Source organism: Nyctereutes procyonoides, unplaced genomic scaffold (assembly GCF_905146905.1).
Source record: "Nyctereutes procyonoides isolate TBG_1078 unplaced genomic scaffold, NYPRO_anot_genome, whole genome shotgun sequence".
In the NCBI taxonomy this organism is placed as follows: Eukaryota; Metazoa; Chordata; class Mammalia; order Carnivora; family Canidae; genus Nyctereutes; species Nyctereutes procyonoides.
In genome coordinates this window covers 597,849-611,942 of record NW_026575024.1, presented here as the reverse complement: position 1 = coordinate 611,942, position 14,094 = coordinate 597,849, and the positions used below count along the sequence as shown (strand labels likewise).

General features: G+C 71.4%; 2 protein-coding genes and 1 long non-coding RNA gene across 11 annotated transcripts; 2 read left to right on the top strand and 1 right to left on the bottom strand.

Annotated features, from left to right (window-relative positions):
- Nucleotides 1-17: 17 nt before the first annotated feature.
- SRMS (src-related kinase lacking C-terminal regulatory tyrosine and N-terminal myristylation sites) lies at nucleotides 18-7,363 on the bottom strand. Of its 6 annotated transcripts, XM_055345201.1 has the most exons (8): nucleotides 6,981-7,363; nucleotides 4,315-4,436; nucleotides 3,875-4,038; nucleotides 3,150-3,288; nucleotides 2,907-3,065; nucleotides 2,311-2,492; nucleotides 2,064-2,220; nucleotides 18-1,901 (listed from the first exon to the last, which is right to left on the bottom strand). In XM_055345201.1, exons 1-8 carry the CDS (start codon nucleotides 7,361-7,363, stop codon nucleotides 1,708-1,710), a joined length of 1,500 nt encoding a protein of 499 aa, XP_055201176.1. In that variant the 3' UTR covers nucleotides 18-1,707. The 6 variants fall into 6 exon arrangements, with proteins under 6 accessions (XP_055201176.1, XP_055201156.1, XP_055201146.1 ...); XM_055345181.1 differs by having other exon boundaries at nucleotides 3,150-3,333; nucleotides 3,875-4,436; XM_055345171.1 differs by having other exon boundaries at nucleotides 2,064-2,197; nucleotides 3,150-3,333; nucleotides 3,875-4,436.
- On the top strand, nucleotides 4,466-6,768 carry LOC129522815 (uncharacterized). The gene is made up of 2 exons (XR_008666994.1): nucleotides 4,466-5,726; nucleotides 5,815-6,768. It is a non-coding gene; the product is annotated as an uncharacterized LOC129522815 (long non-coding RNA).
- A 1,525-nt stretch (nucleotides 7,364-8,888) lies between the features above and the next one.
- On the top strand, nucleotides 8,889-13,713 carry FNDC11 (fibronectin type III domain containing 11). 4 transcript variants are annotated; one of them, XM_055345220.1, is made up of 3 exons: nucleotides 8,889-10,051; nucleotides 11,064-11,273; nucleotides 12,627-13,713. In XM_055345220.1, exon 3 carries the CDS (start codon nucleotides 12,630-12,632, stop codon nucleotides 13,629-13,631), a length of 1,002 nt encoding a protein of 333 aa, XP_055201195.1. In that variant the 5' UTR covers nucleotides 8,889-10,051; nucleotides 11,064-11,273; nucleotides 12,627-12,629; the 3' UTR covers nucleotides 13,632-13,713. The 4 variants fall into 4 exon arrangements, with proteins under 4 accessions (XP_055201195.1, XP_055201185.1, XP_055201205.1 ...); XM_055345210.1 differs by having other exon boundaries at nucleotides 8,889-10,068; XM_055345230.1 differs by lacking the exon at nucleotides 11,064-11,273.
- Nucleotides 13,714-14,094: the final 381 nt, after the last annotated feature.

Sequence of the window (14,094 nt, the reverse complement as noted above, 5' to 3'; positions counted from 1 at the left end):
ACCACGGCTCAGTCCAGTTGCGCATCAAGAGGAACGTGTATTGCTCGGGAAGTTCAGCAGCAGGCGGCGTGGGGGGGGGGCAAGGCGCCCCCTCTGCACGTCCACCCCCAACCTGGGCACTCTGCTCCGGTCCCCTGTGCCCTGGGGACCCGTCCCGGCACCTCGGTGAGTTGCTCAGCGCACACCTCCCGGGATCTCCGTGGGCGACCCGGGAAGCAGGAGGGTACTGAGGACGGAGGGCCCACCCCCCCCCCGCCCAGGCCAGCAGGAGGCCCCGGAGCACCAAACCCATTAGGCTTGTGGCTGGTGACACGCCAGGAGTGCGCCGCGACCCCCACGCACAGCTCCGAGCCCAGCACGTTCCTTCCCTCAGAGGCCACTGCCCGGCCGGCTCCACCTGCATCAACTCCTTTGTCTCACCCGGGGGCCCCCCACCCTCCAGGGCAGGACCCAGGGGTCCCGGGGCTGCAGGCCAAACCCTCCCGAGGTGGGGGTTGCTGACCCCAGCCTGGCCGGCCAGTGCCTGCACCCTCCCTCCGTGCTGCCCTGGCCAGTGGTGACCTCGGCACCCTCCCCAGCCCTGCGAGGCATCTGTGCCAGCTCTGGGGTCTCGGTGACCCTGTGCCCGCCCTCGGGCAGGGCCTGTGATGGGGGGAGGGTACAGAGCTGGCCCGAACTGCACGGAGGCCCAAGAAGCAGGGGCGGCTTTCCCTGCCTCTCCCCTTCCGTCCCCCGGGCCCTCTGCGGGCGCAGCTGCCATCACGGGGGTTGTGGGGGGCGAGGACCTGGACACCATCTCATGGTGACTGGAGTGGGTGGGGGAGTAGAAGCAGCACCGCGTGTGTCACCCGGACGTCCACACCGGCGGGCGATCAGCCCAGGTGGGGCAGGCCCGCCCCGGACGCCCACTGCTGCCTTCCCAGGAGCCGGTTGTTGCCAGCTGTCTGAACCCCACGGCATCCAGCCGCGCCCCCGCCCGACCCTGCACAGCCAGGCCGGCTCCCATCGCCCCCAGCACCGAGGCGGACACCCTGCCTGCCTGACCTTTGCCCCATCCAAGGGTCTCCCACACGGGGCAGCCACCCGGCCTGACGTCCCCCACTTGGGTCGCAGCCTCAGGGAGTCTCGGGCCTGCCGGGGGGCCAGCCCCCTGGGAACCGGGTCCCCTGATCCCCGGGTCCTGCTGTGACCAACCAGCTCCCACTCCCGCTGTGGTTTTGGGGGCCGCGGGCCACGTGGAATGCGTGTCTGTGTGTGTGTCTGAGTCCACCTATGTTTACAGAGTGCTGCCTTGAGCACCGGTCTGTGCCCAGGGGGGCCAGTGTGCCCTGTGCCCGGGGTCTGCCTGGGAGCCCAGCATGGGCCACAGGGGGACTCTACAGAAAGTCGGGAAGAGGGCGCGAAGGGTCCAGGAGCAGGGCTCCTCTGTGGACCAGAACCAGCCCGGCAGCCCCTGGACGCCCACGCGGGGACCTTCCCTCCCCAGGGGCACCAGGTCACGCCGGCCGAGGACCTCGGCCCCTCCTGTGTGAGTGGGCGTCTGCCTTCCTCGTGCACACGCGTGCACGCCAGGGCGTGTCAGGGTGCGAGGCCCACGGCCAGGGGCGGTTTCAGGCCGCCGGCACCCCGGATGCCTTCAGCCAATACTGTCCATGGCACAGGCCACGCAGGGAGGCCCGGCCCCAGCCCCGTGCCCAGCGCCGCGGGTCACGTGTGAGCAGGGCGGAGGCGCCCGTGGGCCGCGCTCAGCCTGTCCTGCAGCGTGGCGAAGGCCGGCCGCTGCGCGGGGCTGCCCTTCCAGCACTCCAGCATGAGCGTGTAGACCTCGGCCGGGCAGGCGGCGGGCCGCGGCAGCCGGTAGCCTCGAGTCACCTGCTGCAGGGCCTCGTGGTTGCTCAGCCCTGCGGAGGCGGTGAGAGGGGCTGGCGGGCGGCCTCTCCTCCCCCGGGGTCACCGAGGACGCCGCCCGGCTCTCCAGATCCCGCCCCGGAGGCTTGGCGCCCTTCCGCGCCAGTGGCCGCCAGGGCAGGGGCGCCTCCTCCCTCAGACCCCTCGCAGCCCACCTTCGTAGGGACACTGGCCGTGGGTGAAGACCTCGTAGAGCAGGACCCCGAAGGACCAGACGTCCGACTTCGGGGAGTAGACGCGATAGTTGGCTGCCTCGGGCGCCGTCCACTTGACAGGGATCTTGCAGCCACTGCTTGGGGAGTAGATGTCCTCCTGGGTGAGGGGACACGAGCGGTGGGCGGGCGGCGGAGCAACACCCTCCCCCCAGCCACGGCGGGGTCGGTGGTCCCCACCTGGACTGACCTTGAGCAGCCGGGCCAAGCCGAAGTCGGCCACCTTGCAGGCCAGGTCATTGCCCACAAGCACGTTCCTGGCCGCCAGGTCCCGGTGCACGATGCGCCGCTCCTCCAGGTAGCTCATGCCCTCAGCCACCTGGCACGCAAAGCTCAGCAGGACGGGCAGGCCCAGGGCCCGTCCCTCAGGGCCTGCAAGCAAGGCCGCCGTCGGGCCGGGTGTGCACACCATGCCTCTCTCTGTGCCTCGGGTCCCCGCCCCTAAGGGGGGACAGCAGGCACCGTGCTGCACGGTGACCCCCGGGGGGCTGCTCCCTGGCGACCTGGCCTGCACCCCCAGGAGCAGCCAGACACCAGGGAGCCGCACGGGGCTGCGCTCAGCTCAGCCTGGGCCCGCCGTGCTCTGACGGCGCCCCCACCAGGCACAGGACTGGCCCGGGGCCCGAACCCACCACTGGCCGGAGCCCGCCACCCCTCTGGGCCTCGGACGGCCGCACCTGGTGCACCGCCCAAGGCCGTGCCGGGAAGGGGCCTGGCGGTCAGGGCTGCGCGTGGACGCCCGGGTCCCCCGAGGCTGCTGGCGGGTGGGCCGGGGCAGCCACTCACCGCCCAGGAAGGCCTGCAGGTTGCCCTTGCGCATGAGCTCGGTGACGATGTACACGGGCTCGCCGGCCGAGCACACGGCGTGCAGCCGGATGAGACGCTCGTGCCTCAGGCTCTTGAGTGTCTGGATCTCCTTGGCGAGGTCGGCCAGCTTCATGTAGGCTGCGGAAGGGGCACCGCTGCCGCACCCGCCCACAGCAGCCTGTGGCCGCCCCGGGGCTCGCCGGGGCAGAGGGCCTCACCCACCTGATTTAATGACCTTGACGGCCACCGGCGTGGAGCCAAGCCACAGGCCTTCCCACACCTCCCCGAAGTGGCCTTCTCCCAGCTTCCTCCGCAGGGCAAACTCTGAGCGAGGCCGCTCCCATTCGTCCTGCTGGGGGAGCTTCTGAGGGGGCGGGGGGCACCCCGAGCCTCCGCCTGCCGATCCCTGGAAACAAGGGACGGTTTCTCCCGGAGCGCCGGGCCCTGACCTGCAGTGGCACCCGCTGGAGGTGGACACCCACCCACGGACACTCGTTACCGCCCTGCCAGGCCTGTCATTAGAAACCAGAGGAACGGGATTGCCGCCTGGTCCGGGCACGATGGCTCGTCCGGCGCCGCCGGCGCGCAGCTGCTCCAGCGCAGGGCCCCCGGCGTCCCTCCTACGGCTTCCGCCCGGGCCACGGCCGCGCCCCCTCCCCAGACTTGCCCCAGCCCTCGCGCCCCCTGCACAGCTGGGTGTGGGAGTGGGGCCTCCAGGGCTCCTGCGCCGCAGCCCCAGGAGTCCCCAGAGATGGCGACGCCACGCACGTGGGGCAGAGCCAGCCCAGGCAGGGCCTGGCCGGAGGTGGAGGCGCAGCTGGGCCCCCGGGGCTCCCAGGCCTTTCCGGCTCCCGGTCCTGCTCGCGGACAGGCCTGGGCCTGTGGCCTTGCTCGCTGCCCTGACGTGGGCCGGGCGCCGGGGCAGGAGGTGCGGGGCACCGGCCCACCTGGGCCACACAGGGCTGCAGCAGCGGGTTCCGGATCAGCTTCCAGTTGGCCGCGTAGTATGCGAGCAGCTCCTCCAGGCTGGGGAAGAGCCGGCCCTTCTGCAGGTAGAGACCGTCGGCGGCCGTGGAGATGCGGTAGTGGCGAACCTTGGCCTGGGCCCGGACTGCAGTGGGCACAGGTGAAGGCCGTGTGCGGGCCGCCCCACTCCCTCCACCCCGGCCGGGTAGCGGCCCAGCCTTCCCTGCGCCCCGCAGACGCCCGGAGCCTCGCGGAAAAGGAGGGGGCGTGGGCAGCTGCGCGTGGGGGCCGCAGGGGGCCGCGAGCCCAGGGTGCCCCCCCCCCGACAGCACGTGGATGGAGGCAGGCGGGGTGGGGCGAGCGGGCCTGGCCTGCCGTGGGGGGCAGCCCGGCCTGGGGACCCCGGGGGCCCGCCGCGTACCTGAGAGCGAGTAGTCCCCGTGGCTGCTCTCGCTGGGCCGCACGAGGAAGGCCCCGGGCGCGTTGGCGGGAGACAGGAGCAGCTGCTGTGCGCGGGCGCGGCTGATGCCGCTGAAGTACCAGCTGCCGGGGCAGAAGGCGTCAGCGCCAGGCCCGGCCCCCGCGGCCCCTGCCCCCACGCCCCTAGGAGCCCGACTGCCGCTGGCTCTCGGGGACGGGCCGGGGGTCCCGGGGCAGGGTCTGCATCGCCCTCCCCGCAGTGCCCGCCTCTGGAGTCACCGGGGAGGGGACGGGAGGACAGTGCGGCCCGACAGATTCCCCGTTAGCGGGGCTCACAGAATGACGGCGGCCCCGGCCGGGGGCTGCCCTGCCGAGCCCCGACTGCCGAGCCCTACTGGGGCCGGGGTCCGCCGGGGCCCGACTGCGGCACGGGGCTCCAACGCCCCTGGACGGGCATGGCCTGCCTGCCCCGCGCGGCCGACAGGTGGGGCCCACAGAAGCTCCCTCCGGAGCTGGAGGTCGGGCGGGAGCCACCCCAGATCCGCCCCTGAGGGTCCCCTGATGCAGGCCAGCCCCTGCCCTCCACCCACGCGGACATGCTGCCCCCGTGAAGCCGAGCACGCTGAGGGTGCCCGGGGCTTCCCCATCGGACACCCCATCTGGGCTGCAGTCCACCTGAGTCACAGCAGGTGCGGATCCCTGGGTCCTCGTTCTGGGAAGGAAAATGGAAATGCTCCTGCCCCCCCCCCCCCCATCGCCTGCCCAGCTTCCCATCCTGGGACCTCCTGCTTCCCAGGGATTCTGGGGACCCCGTCCTCAGGGACAGCCGTGAGTATGGCCTTCTTCCACCCTAAAGGGAGACACAGGGTTCTAGGGGCCAGGGGGTGGCTCTGACCCCTCCTTGGGGGTGCAGGACCCAGAGCCTGATGCCTAGTAAGTTGACACAAGCAGGGTGTCCCCTGTGAAGGGACCAGGTGGTCAGTCATGGGCACGCCCAGCCCCGTGGGGCCCACCGGCCAGGACGGCTTCCCGCCTAGGAAGGGCTGCAGGGACTGCCCGGGACAGCAGGGCCAGGGAGCAGAGGCACGGGTGTCCCCATCCCCAGCTCGCCCCTGGAGCCAAGTCCTCTGGGAGTCTCTGGGGTGGGACAGTGGCTGACAGGAGACTGGTTGAGGGTCCTCCCCCCGCCCAGCCTGCCTGGCCCTGAGGACGGACGACCAGGTGTCTGCAGCGAATGACACCACGAGTGTGGGCAGCCCTTTCATCCTGGGCCCAGGCAAAGAGTCATTACGGCTTCCCCCCGGCACCCGCCTCCCAGCCCCGGTGCCCCCCCCCCAGCCCCGCGGCCTCCGCTAAGAGCAGCTCCGCAAGCAGAGGGTCTGTGCGCCCCTCCCCATCGGAGGCTCCCAGCAGGTGGGTGCGGTGTAGGGACACCCGGAGCCCCCTCAGAAGGCGCCTCCCTGTGACCCAGGCCTCGCCGTGGCACGTGCAAATCCCTCAGGACATGGTGGGGAGGCCCAGGGCCCCCGGGAAACTGGATGTGACCTGAGCGAGGCTGAACCCCAACGCTGGTCTGCAGAGGACGTGAGGGGCCCAGGGCAGCCCAGGTGGACACGGATAAGAGGCCAATGGTGGGGGGAAGTCCGGGCAGCCGGGCCTGGCCCTGCTGGCTGTTCACCAGCTTCTGGTCTTTTCTCACCCGGGCATCGCCGGCCCGCTCCCTGGTGCCCCCCAGCGGGGCCTCATCTGTCTAGACAGCAGGTCTCGCCGTGGCCACGACATCCAGGCAGACCCTCTGCACCCAGGGGAGAGGCAGGGAGGGGCACGACGTCCACCCAGCTGGAGCTGGCACACGGTTGTGCCAGGAGCTCCCCGAGCTGCAGACCCTAAGCCTGGGCTGAAGGTCACGTCCTCCCCAAGCCCGTGGGAGAGCCCCCGCCCTGCACGATTCCCTCCACGATCGCAGACTAGCGAGCCAACAGCCGGGTGTCCGCCAGCACGCCCCCGCCTGCAGACTTCGCCGGCCCTAGGGCTCCTGGGCGTGCTGGGGGTGGGGGCTCGCCCCCCTGCGTGCCCCCCTCTGGGAGGGCCCTGTCCACTCCATACCTGGCCCAGCACAGCAGGGAGAGTCCTGGCACCTACAGTCCAGGGAGGGGGCAGGTGAGCGCACCTCTCAGCTCAGCAGGTCACCCCCACGCCCTCACGGCCTGCGGATGGGCTCCTGCTCACCTAGGTCCTCATTGGGAGCTCCAGGACCACAGAGCCGGCGTGTCACCGGCATCTCACCCGCAGCTGTGCCCAGGACCCTAGCCCCTGCCCTGCCGGCAGCGACCCTTGGCCAAGGCGGCATGAGAGGCCCCCAGGGTGTGCTCAGGGCCAGCGCTGAATCCCCATGTGACAGCAGGAGGGCCTGGCTGGCCCGCGACCCAGGGTGACCGCCCGCCCCGGTGTCTGGCCCCGGCCCTGCCGGCCCGACCGCTCCTGCTGGGGCCATCGCGCGTTCCCTCCCGGTGTCCAGGAACCAGGACAACCGCGTGCTTGCTCCGCCAGGTGGCAAGGCCGCAGGGTCCCGGCACACGGGGGAGGGTCGGGTGGAGGGAGGAAGGAAGGAGCGATGCTGGCCTCAAGCCTGTGCCTCCCCTGCCCCCAGGGCGCGGTGCTACTCACGGGCGGTCCGGGAGCGGCTCCGGCTCCGGCTCCGTCTCCGTCTCCGCGGCGGCCCTGGCCAGGTGGCTGAGCGGTGCCAGCCCGGTGCTGGGCGGGCCCGAGAGCCTGCGCGCCGAGATGCAGTCGCCGTCCTCCCTGAGGGCGCGCAGCCGGTCCCCGCGGAGGACGCTCAGCTCCCCCGCGCCCCGCGCGCTGAAGCCCGACAGCGCCCGGAACAGCTGCGCGCGCGGGCGGCCGCGGGGCTCGGCGCCGGGGGGCTCGGGCTCAGCCCCCGCCGTGGGCTCGGGGAGCCCGGGGAGGCCGTCGTCGGGCGCCGCCACCGGCCAGATCTTGTCCCAGAAGAAGGACAGGAAGGTCAGCCGCTTCCTGAGGAAGGGCTCCATGCCCCCGGCGTCGCCGCGGCCGGGCTTCGGGCCAGATGCACCCAGGGCGGCCCTGCAGCGCCCGCACGCGACAGCCCAGCCGCGCGCCCCGACGGCCGGGACGTCTTTGGGGCCGGAGCAGGTGCGGGCGGGGCCGCGGAGGGGCGGAGCCGCGGAGGGGCGGGGCTATGGGCGCAAGGGAACCGCGGGAGGGGGGGCGGAGGGGGGCTATGGGTGAATGGGGCGAGGCTATGGGCGAAAGGGCCGCGGGAGGGGCGGGGCTATGGGCGCAAGGGAACCGCGGGAGGGGCGGGGCCGCGGGAGGGGCGGGGCTATGGGTGGATGGGGCGGGGCTATGGGCGAAAGGGCCGCGGGAGGGGCGGGGCTATGGGCGCAAGGGTCCGCGGGAGGGCGGGGCTATGGGGAAAGGGGCGGGCCGCGGAGGGGAGGGGCTATGGGTGAAAGGGGCGGGACCGCGGGACGGGGCGGGGCTACGGGCCCAAGGGTGCCGCGGGAGGGGCGGGGCTATGGGCGCAAGGGAACCACGGGGGGCGGGGCCGCGGGAGGGGCGGGGCCGCGGGAGGGGCGGGGCTATGGGTGAATGGGGCGGGGCTATGGGCGAAAGGGCCGCGGGAGGGGGCGGGGCTATAGGCGCAAGGGGCCGCGGGAGGGGCGGGGCTATGGGCGCAAGGGTCCGCGGGAGGGCGGGGCTATGGGTGAAAGGGGCGGGGCCGCGCAAGCGCACGCGGGCGCCCGCCCTGACCCGAGCCTTGCCCTCAGAGACCGCGCTCCCCGACGAGGACGGGCGGCTGCGCGCGTGGCGCCGGCGGCGTGTTCTGTGGGCGTGGGCCGCGCCTCGGCGTGAGGCCTGTGCAGACCTTCCCTGCCCGCCCGGAGCCGGCGGGGGAGCCCGGGCCCTGGCAAGTGCGGTCAGCGCCCCGCGCCCCGCGCCCCGCGCCCCGCGCCCCGCGCCCCGCGCCCCGCGCCCCGGCTGGGCTGCACGTTGTGCAGGGGGCATCGGCGTCCCCGGGGGGCTCGGGAGCAGCAGGAGCGCTCCCCGGGGGCCGCCCGGTGCTGGGCCGTGCACCCGACCCCGCGGCCCGGACACCCCGACAGCCAGCTGGGGAGGAGCGGGGTGCCGCGGCACGGAGGGTGGCGGGGAAGCCTGGGCCGGGGCGCCGCCACCCTCCCGCTGTGCTCCCGGGGGGGTCGGTGCCAGGTCAGACTCCGGTTCTGGGCGGGATGGGAGGGCGGCCCGGGGGCCCTGGGGCAGGGTCCTTGCGAGGGGCTCCAGCCCCAGGCAGCTCAGCCCCTTGGGGCCCCGATGGCCACACCCCGGCAGCGGGAGCCTCTGACGCCTTCCACTCCCGCCCCGCATCACGGCTGGACCCCCGGCCCCACGCCACGGCTGTTGGAGCTGCAGCAGGGCACAGCCTGGGGCTCCCCGGGGCACGCGACCCGCGACCGCCCCAGCCGCCTGTGAGGCCCCACGTCTGGCCACCCCGGCACCTCCAGTCTGGCCCTCCCCGGCACCCTGCAGAGGAGCCCCAAGGCAGCTCTCTGGGGTTCAGGCAGCCTGGGGAGGGCGGGCTCGACCCTCATCCTGTGGGCCGGCAGCCGGAGGGAAGGGCCTGGAACACCTGAAGCTTGGGCACCACCGCCTCTCGGTGACTCTGCCCGCCCCGCCCCTGGGAACCCAGGCTCGGAGCCTCTGACCCCCTGGGACGCAGGGAGGCCTCGCCAGGTCCTGGGACAGCCCTCCGTGTGCTGCCCACGCCCACGCTTGGGGTCAAGCACTGAGCACTGGACGGATGCCTCCTGGACACTCCCAGTGGCTCCAAGCCCCAGAGTCCCAGCTGCTGGGACTCAGCACATTCCGTCCAGGGGTCAGAGCAGGCAGGGAGGGGCCCCCCTCGGTCCTCTGGCCTGGCCTCCATGGGGCTCCAGTGGGGACACTTCTGAGCAGGACAGTGTGCTGGGCAGTGGGGACCTGGCTCGCCAAGAATGCCTGGCCCACCTCCAGGTGACGAGGACCGGGGAGGGGGGCTGAAGAAGGCCCCGTCCCCCAGACGGAGAGAGGGCAGTGGGCTCACAGGGAGCACCCCACTCCACAACCTCTCTGCCGGGCCCTCCCCCGTCGCTCCACCCACAAACCCCCAGACCAACTCTCTTCGGCAGCCCCTCCCCTCCAGGCCACCTCCTGCGCTCACACACACACACACACACACACACACACACACACCCGGGGCCAGGGAGGGGGCCTGGCAGCAGGAGCCACTATGTCCACCTTGTCGTCGGCAGCTCTCGGAGTTCCCTGGCACCCGCTGGCCTAGCTGCTGCCCTCCAATGCCCGGGCTCCGGGGCAGCCACCGGGCACAGCCTTGACTCTGCCGCTGGCCTGCGAGCCTCCCCTCCTCGCTGGCCCTAACCACAGGAATGGTGCTCCGTGGGGGCGACGGGAGGACCCCCCCACCGACTCAGGAAGGGGTCAGAGCAAAAGCTTCTTTTAAGATTTTATTTGAGGGAGAGAGAGCACAAGTGGGGAGGGGGGCAGAGGGAGAAGCGGACTCCCCACTGAGCAGGGGGCTGGACCCCAGGACCATGACCTGAGCTGAAGGTGGCGGCGGGGCTCGGCTTCACTGACGGAGCCCCCGGCGCCCCAGAGGACAGTGCTGCTGTGGCACCCACTAGCCCAGGACGTCGGGGAAGGTGCGTGCAGGGCCCAGGTGAGGGCTCCGAGCAGCTCTGCTGGGAGGAGGAGGGGGGTCACTCTCTGGAAGACATGCTGTGGGGTCTGTCCCCCTGGGGTCCCACCACCCCCAGGCCCCCACCCTCACGGCTCCCCAGCCTAAGGGGAGTCGGGTACTGCCCCCTCTGCCAGGGCCCCAAAGGTGGGGGGGGGGCTGCGGGATGGGCCAGTCCTGCGTCTCCTCCCATGCACGACCAGGTGTCGTCAAAGATGTTTGCGCTCCGGGAACTGGGCCAGCATCATTCTCTTAGAACTGCCTGAGAATCTATGATTCTCTCAAAACCAAGAATTTAAGTTTTTATAGTTAAGTAAAAAAAAGGGGGTGGGGCCAAGGAGAGGGCAGAGGCCCAAGACCTGGCCCAGGAGGGCAGGGGCCTCCGGCTCTCTGGGGTGGGCTGCAGCCTGGGGCGGCTTCCTCCTCGTGCTCCCCGCTTTCCAGTGCCGCCTCCCCCCAGCCCTCACACAGCACCCCCTTTCCAAACACCAAGGGCGAGCATCTACTGAGCGGGGCGGAAATGGCATCTGCGTCCCCCCCAGGGCTGACCTCCGCGGCCTCCGTGCCAGGCCTGGACTGCCCCGCCACCGCTCGCCGGGCGTCACCCCGAGGGGACAGTGCAGCTGGGGGGAGGCCCTGCATGCAGAACAGGCTGGCAGGGAGCTCAGAGACAGGTGCCCTATCCTGGGGGGCCGCCAGGGTACCCGGGGGACACGCCCACCCCCATTCTCCCCTAGGAGGCCAATAGCGCCTGGGTGTCCGAGAGGCACCTCTGTGGGGAGGCCCCAGGCCGCTGACACAGCTCAGGGAAGGGGCTCCCTGGACCCCTGGCGGCCCCATGTGTCCAGCCGGATGGGGAGCACCCGCCCAGGCAGTTGTCACCCACCGCCAGCGCCGCCCCAGCTCTCCCCTCTCACCCGGCGCCAGGACAGGGCCAGGCGGACGGGCGACCAGCCTCAGTTTACTCCTCTCCGCAGGAGCCTACTTGGGGCTTGGCTTGCGGAACACCTCGGCCGGTCGCCCAGTCGGGGCCGCCCCCCCCCATACCCCGGCGGCGCCCGCCCCGCCCCGCCCCCGCCCCGGCCCCGCGGGCGGAGCGTCACAGAGGCCGCGGTCGCCATGGCAACGCGCAGGACGCGGCGCGGGCGCGGAGCAGGTCCCGGGCGGCTCTCGCTCCCGGATGCAGGGCAAGTGGGCGCGGGCGGGGCGGCGGGGTGACCTGGGGGGGCACAGTGGGACCCAGGGCGGCCCAGCAGCGGGCACCCCCGGCCCGGCGCCGTCCTCGCAGACCCCCTCTCTGGTGCCCAGGGCCTGCTCTGGCTTCCCCCGGGGAAGGTGAAGGGCAGGCCCCTGGGGAGGGCCCAGACTGGGGTCCGCATCTCCCTGCCACTCGGCGGGGTGCGCTCAGCAAGTCACTCAACCTGCCAACTCTTTTTTTTTTTTTTTTTAAGATTTTATTCATTCATTCATGAGAGACACACAGAGAGAGAGGCAGAGCGAAGGGAGAAGCAGGCCCCATGCAGGGAGCCCCATGCGGGACTCGACCCCGGGGCTCCAGGATCAGGCCCTGGGCCAGAGGCAGGCGCCAAACCGCTGACCCCCCCGGGCTCCTGCCAACTTTCTTTGTGATTAATCGAAGCCTTGGGGGGCTGCGGCTGGCCCGGACCTGGGGCTGTCTTCCCGTCTGAGGGGCGGCTGGGGCCCAGGGCAGCCGTCAGACTGCTGGCCCTTCTCCCAGGAGCGCAGCCTATGGGGCGGTCCTGGCACCCCTGGGGCCTGCCCCAGCCAGCTCCCTCCCACCGCCCCCTAGAGCTGGGAGCCGGGCAAGGGTGGCACGGGAAGAAGGTCAGGCCCTGGAGTTGACGGCTGGCCCCAGATCCTGAACTGAGGAGGAGCTACAAGGCATTTTAGCTGGTACCCCGATTATGAGATGGGGCACCAGGATCTTCCCGCCCTGAGGGGCATCGAGGCACAGAGTGGGGGCTCAGTAACCAGGAGCTGAGGCCAGGGGCCACCCCGCTGCCTCCACTGGCTCCAGGCACCAGCTGGCCTTGTGTTTGGGTGAGCCCTGGCCCCCTGCCCCGGCCTGCAGTGACAGGGAGGGGTAGCAGGCCCGCAGGGTGGTGGTGGCCCCAAGGGGAGTCTGCTGCTGCCCGGACAGGATCACACTGAATCCTCTCAACAGTCCCCAGGGCGCACCCTGAGGCCTCAGCCAGGCCCCAGAGCTGCTGGGCGCTGCCCAGAGCCCATTGTCCTCGCCCCTCCCTGTGTCATCACAATGACTCCCCAGCGGGGTGGTTGCCCCCCAGCGGGCGGTGTTCCCGGGATCTGCAGCCTGGCCACCTGCCTCCGGCAGCGCCTTCCCAGAGAGACGTGCTCCCCCATAAGCTGCTCCTGCGGGGCGGGCCCCGGGGCCCAGGATGGAGGGCAGCGGGCCCGGAGCCGCCCCCTCCGCACACAAACACTGACCCGAGTGAGCCCCGGCGGGTGGCGGAGGCCGCGGGCTGTTTCCGCTCACAGCCCCCGCCCCTCCCCCCCAGACAATGAACTTGCAGGTGACAGGCCTGGGCCTGGACAAGATGAAGCTGGACAGTCCTCAGTCCTTCCTGGACCAGGAGGAGGCGGAGGAGGCGGAGGAGCAGCAGCTGCTGGCGCCGGCGGCCTGGCGGACCTACATGGAGCACCGCGCGGCGCTGCGCGAGTTCCTGACGGCGGAGCTGAGCCCGCAGCTGCTCAAGCGCCACCACGCCCGCATGGAGCTGCTCGGGAAGTGTTCCTACTACATCGAGATCCTGCCCAAGCACCTGGCCCTGGGTGACCAGAACCCCCTGGTGCTGCCCAGCACCATGTTCCAGCTCATCGACCCCTGGAAGTTCCAGCGCATGAAGAAGGTGGGCACCGCCCAGACCAAGATCCAGCTCCTGCTGCTCGGGGACCTGCTGGAGCAGCTGGACCGCGGCCGCGCCGAGCTCGACGCTCTGCTGGAGTCGCCTGACCCGCGGCCCTTTGTGGCCGGCTGGGGCCTGGTGGAGCAGCGGCTGGCCGACCTGTCGGCGGTCATGGACAGCTTCCTGGCCCTGATGGTGCCCGGGCGTCTGCACATCAAGCACCGCCTGGTGTCTGACATCGGCGCCACCAAGATCCCGCACATCAGGCTCATGCTGAGCACCAAGATGCCCGTCGTGTTCGATCGAAAGGAGTCGGTGGCCCACCAGGACTGGGTCAGCCTGCGCTGGTTCGTCACCATCCAGCCAGCGGCACCAGAGCAGTTTGAGCTTCGCTTCAAGCTGCTGGACCCACGGACACAGCAGGAGTGCACGCAGCGCGGCATCATCCCCGTGGCCGCCTGCACCTTCGACATCCACAACCTGCTGCCCAACCGCTCCTACAAGTTCACCGTCAAGAGAGCAGAGAGCTACACACTGGTGTACGAGCCCTGGCGGGACAGCCTCACCCTGCACACCAGGCCGGGGCCCCCCGAAGGGCGCGCCCCCAGTCGGCTAGGCAAGCCGGGCCTGCCCCTGCCCGCACTTTCTGAGAGATGATTTTCTGATATTTATCCACTAATAAAGACTATAAACACACACACACAATTAAAGAAACAAACCTACTTACGTTTTAAAGGCAGCAGCAGCCACGCGAGTGTTTTCTTCGGACTCCGCCCCCGGCGCCCCGGCTCCCGCCCTCTCTTCCCGGTGCGGGCCCAGGCTGGACCTTCCAGGGTAGCCGGTCCCGGGAGAAAGAAACCGCAGTCCCGGCGACCTGCGGCCACGAGCAAGCATGAGGGATCCTCCAGGGGCCTCAGCCCCGCGGCCCAGCCCCTCCCGCCTGCCCCAGGCCAGGGTTCCCCACGGGGACCTGTAGCTTCACGGGGACAGTCCGGGTTAAGTGAAGTCTTTCCCCACAAGGAGCTAACGCTCATCCGCACGCCTGCCCCGGGGCGGTGAGGGCCGGGCAAGGCAGCCTGGCCGGGGCCTCCCGAGACGAGACGAGACGCAGGCCAGTGCA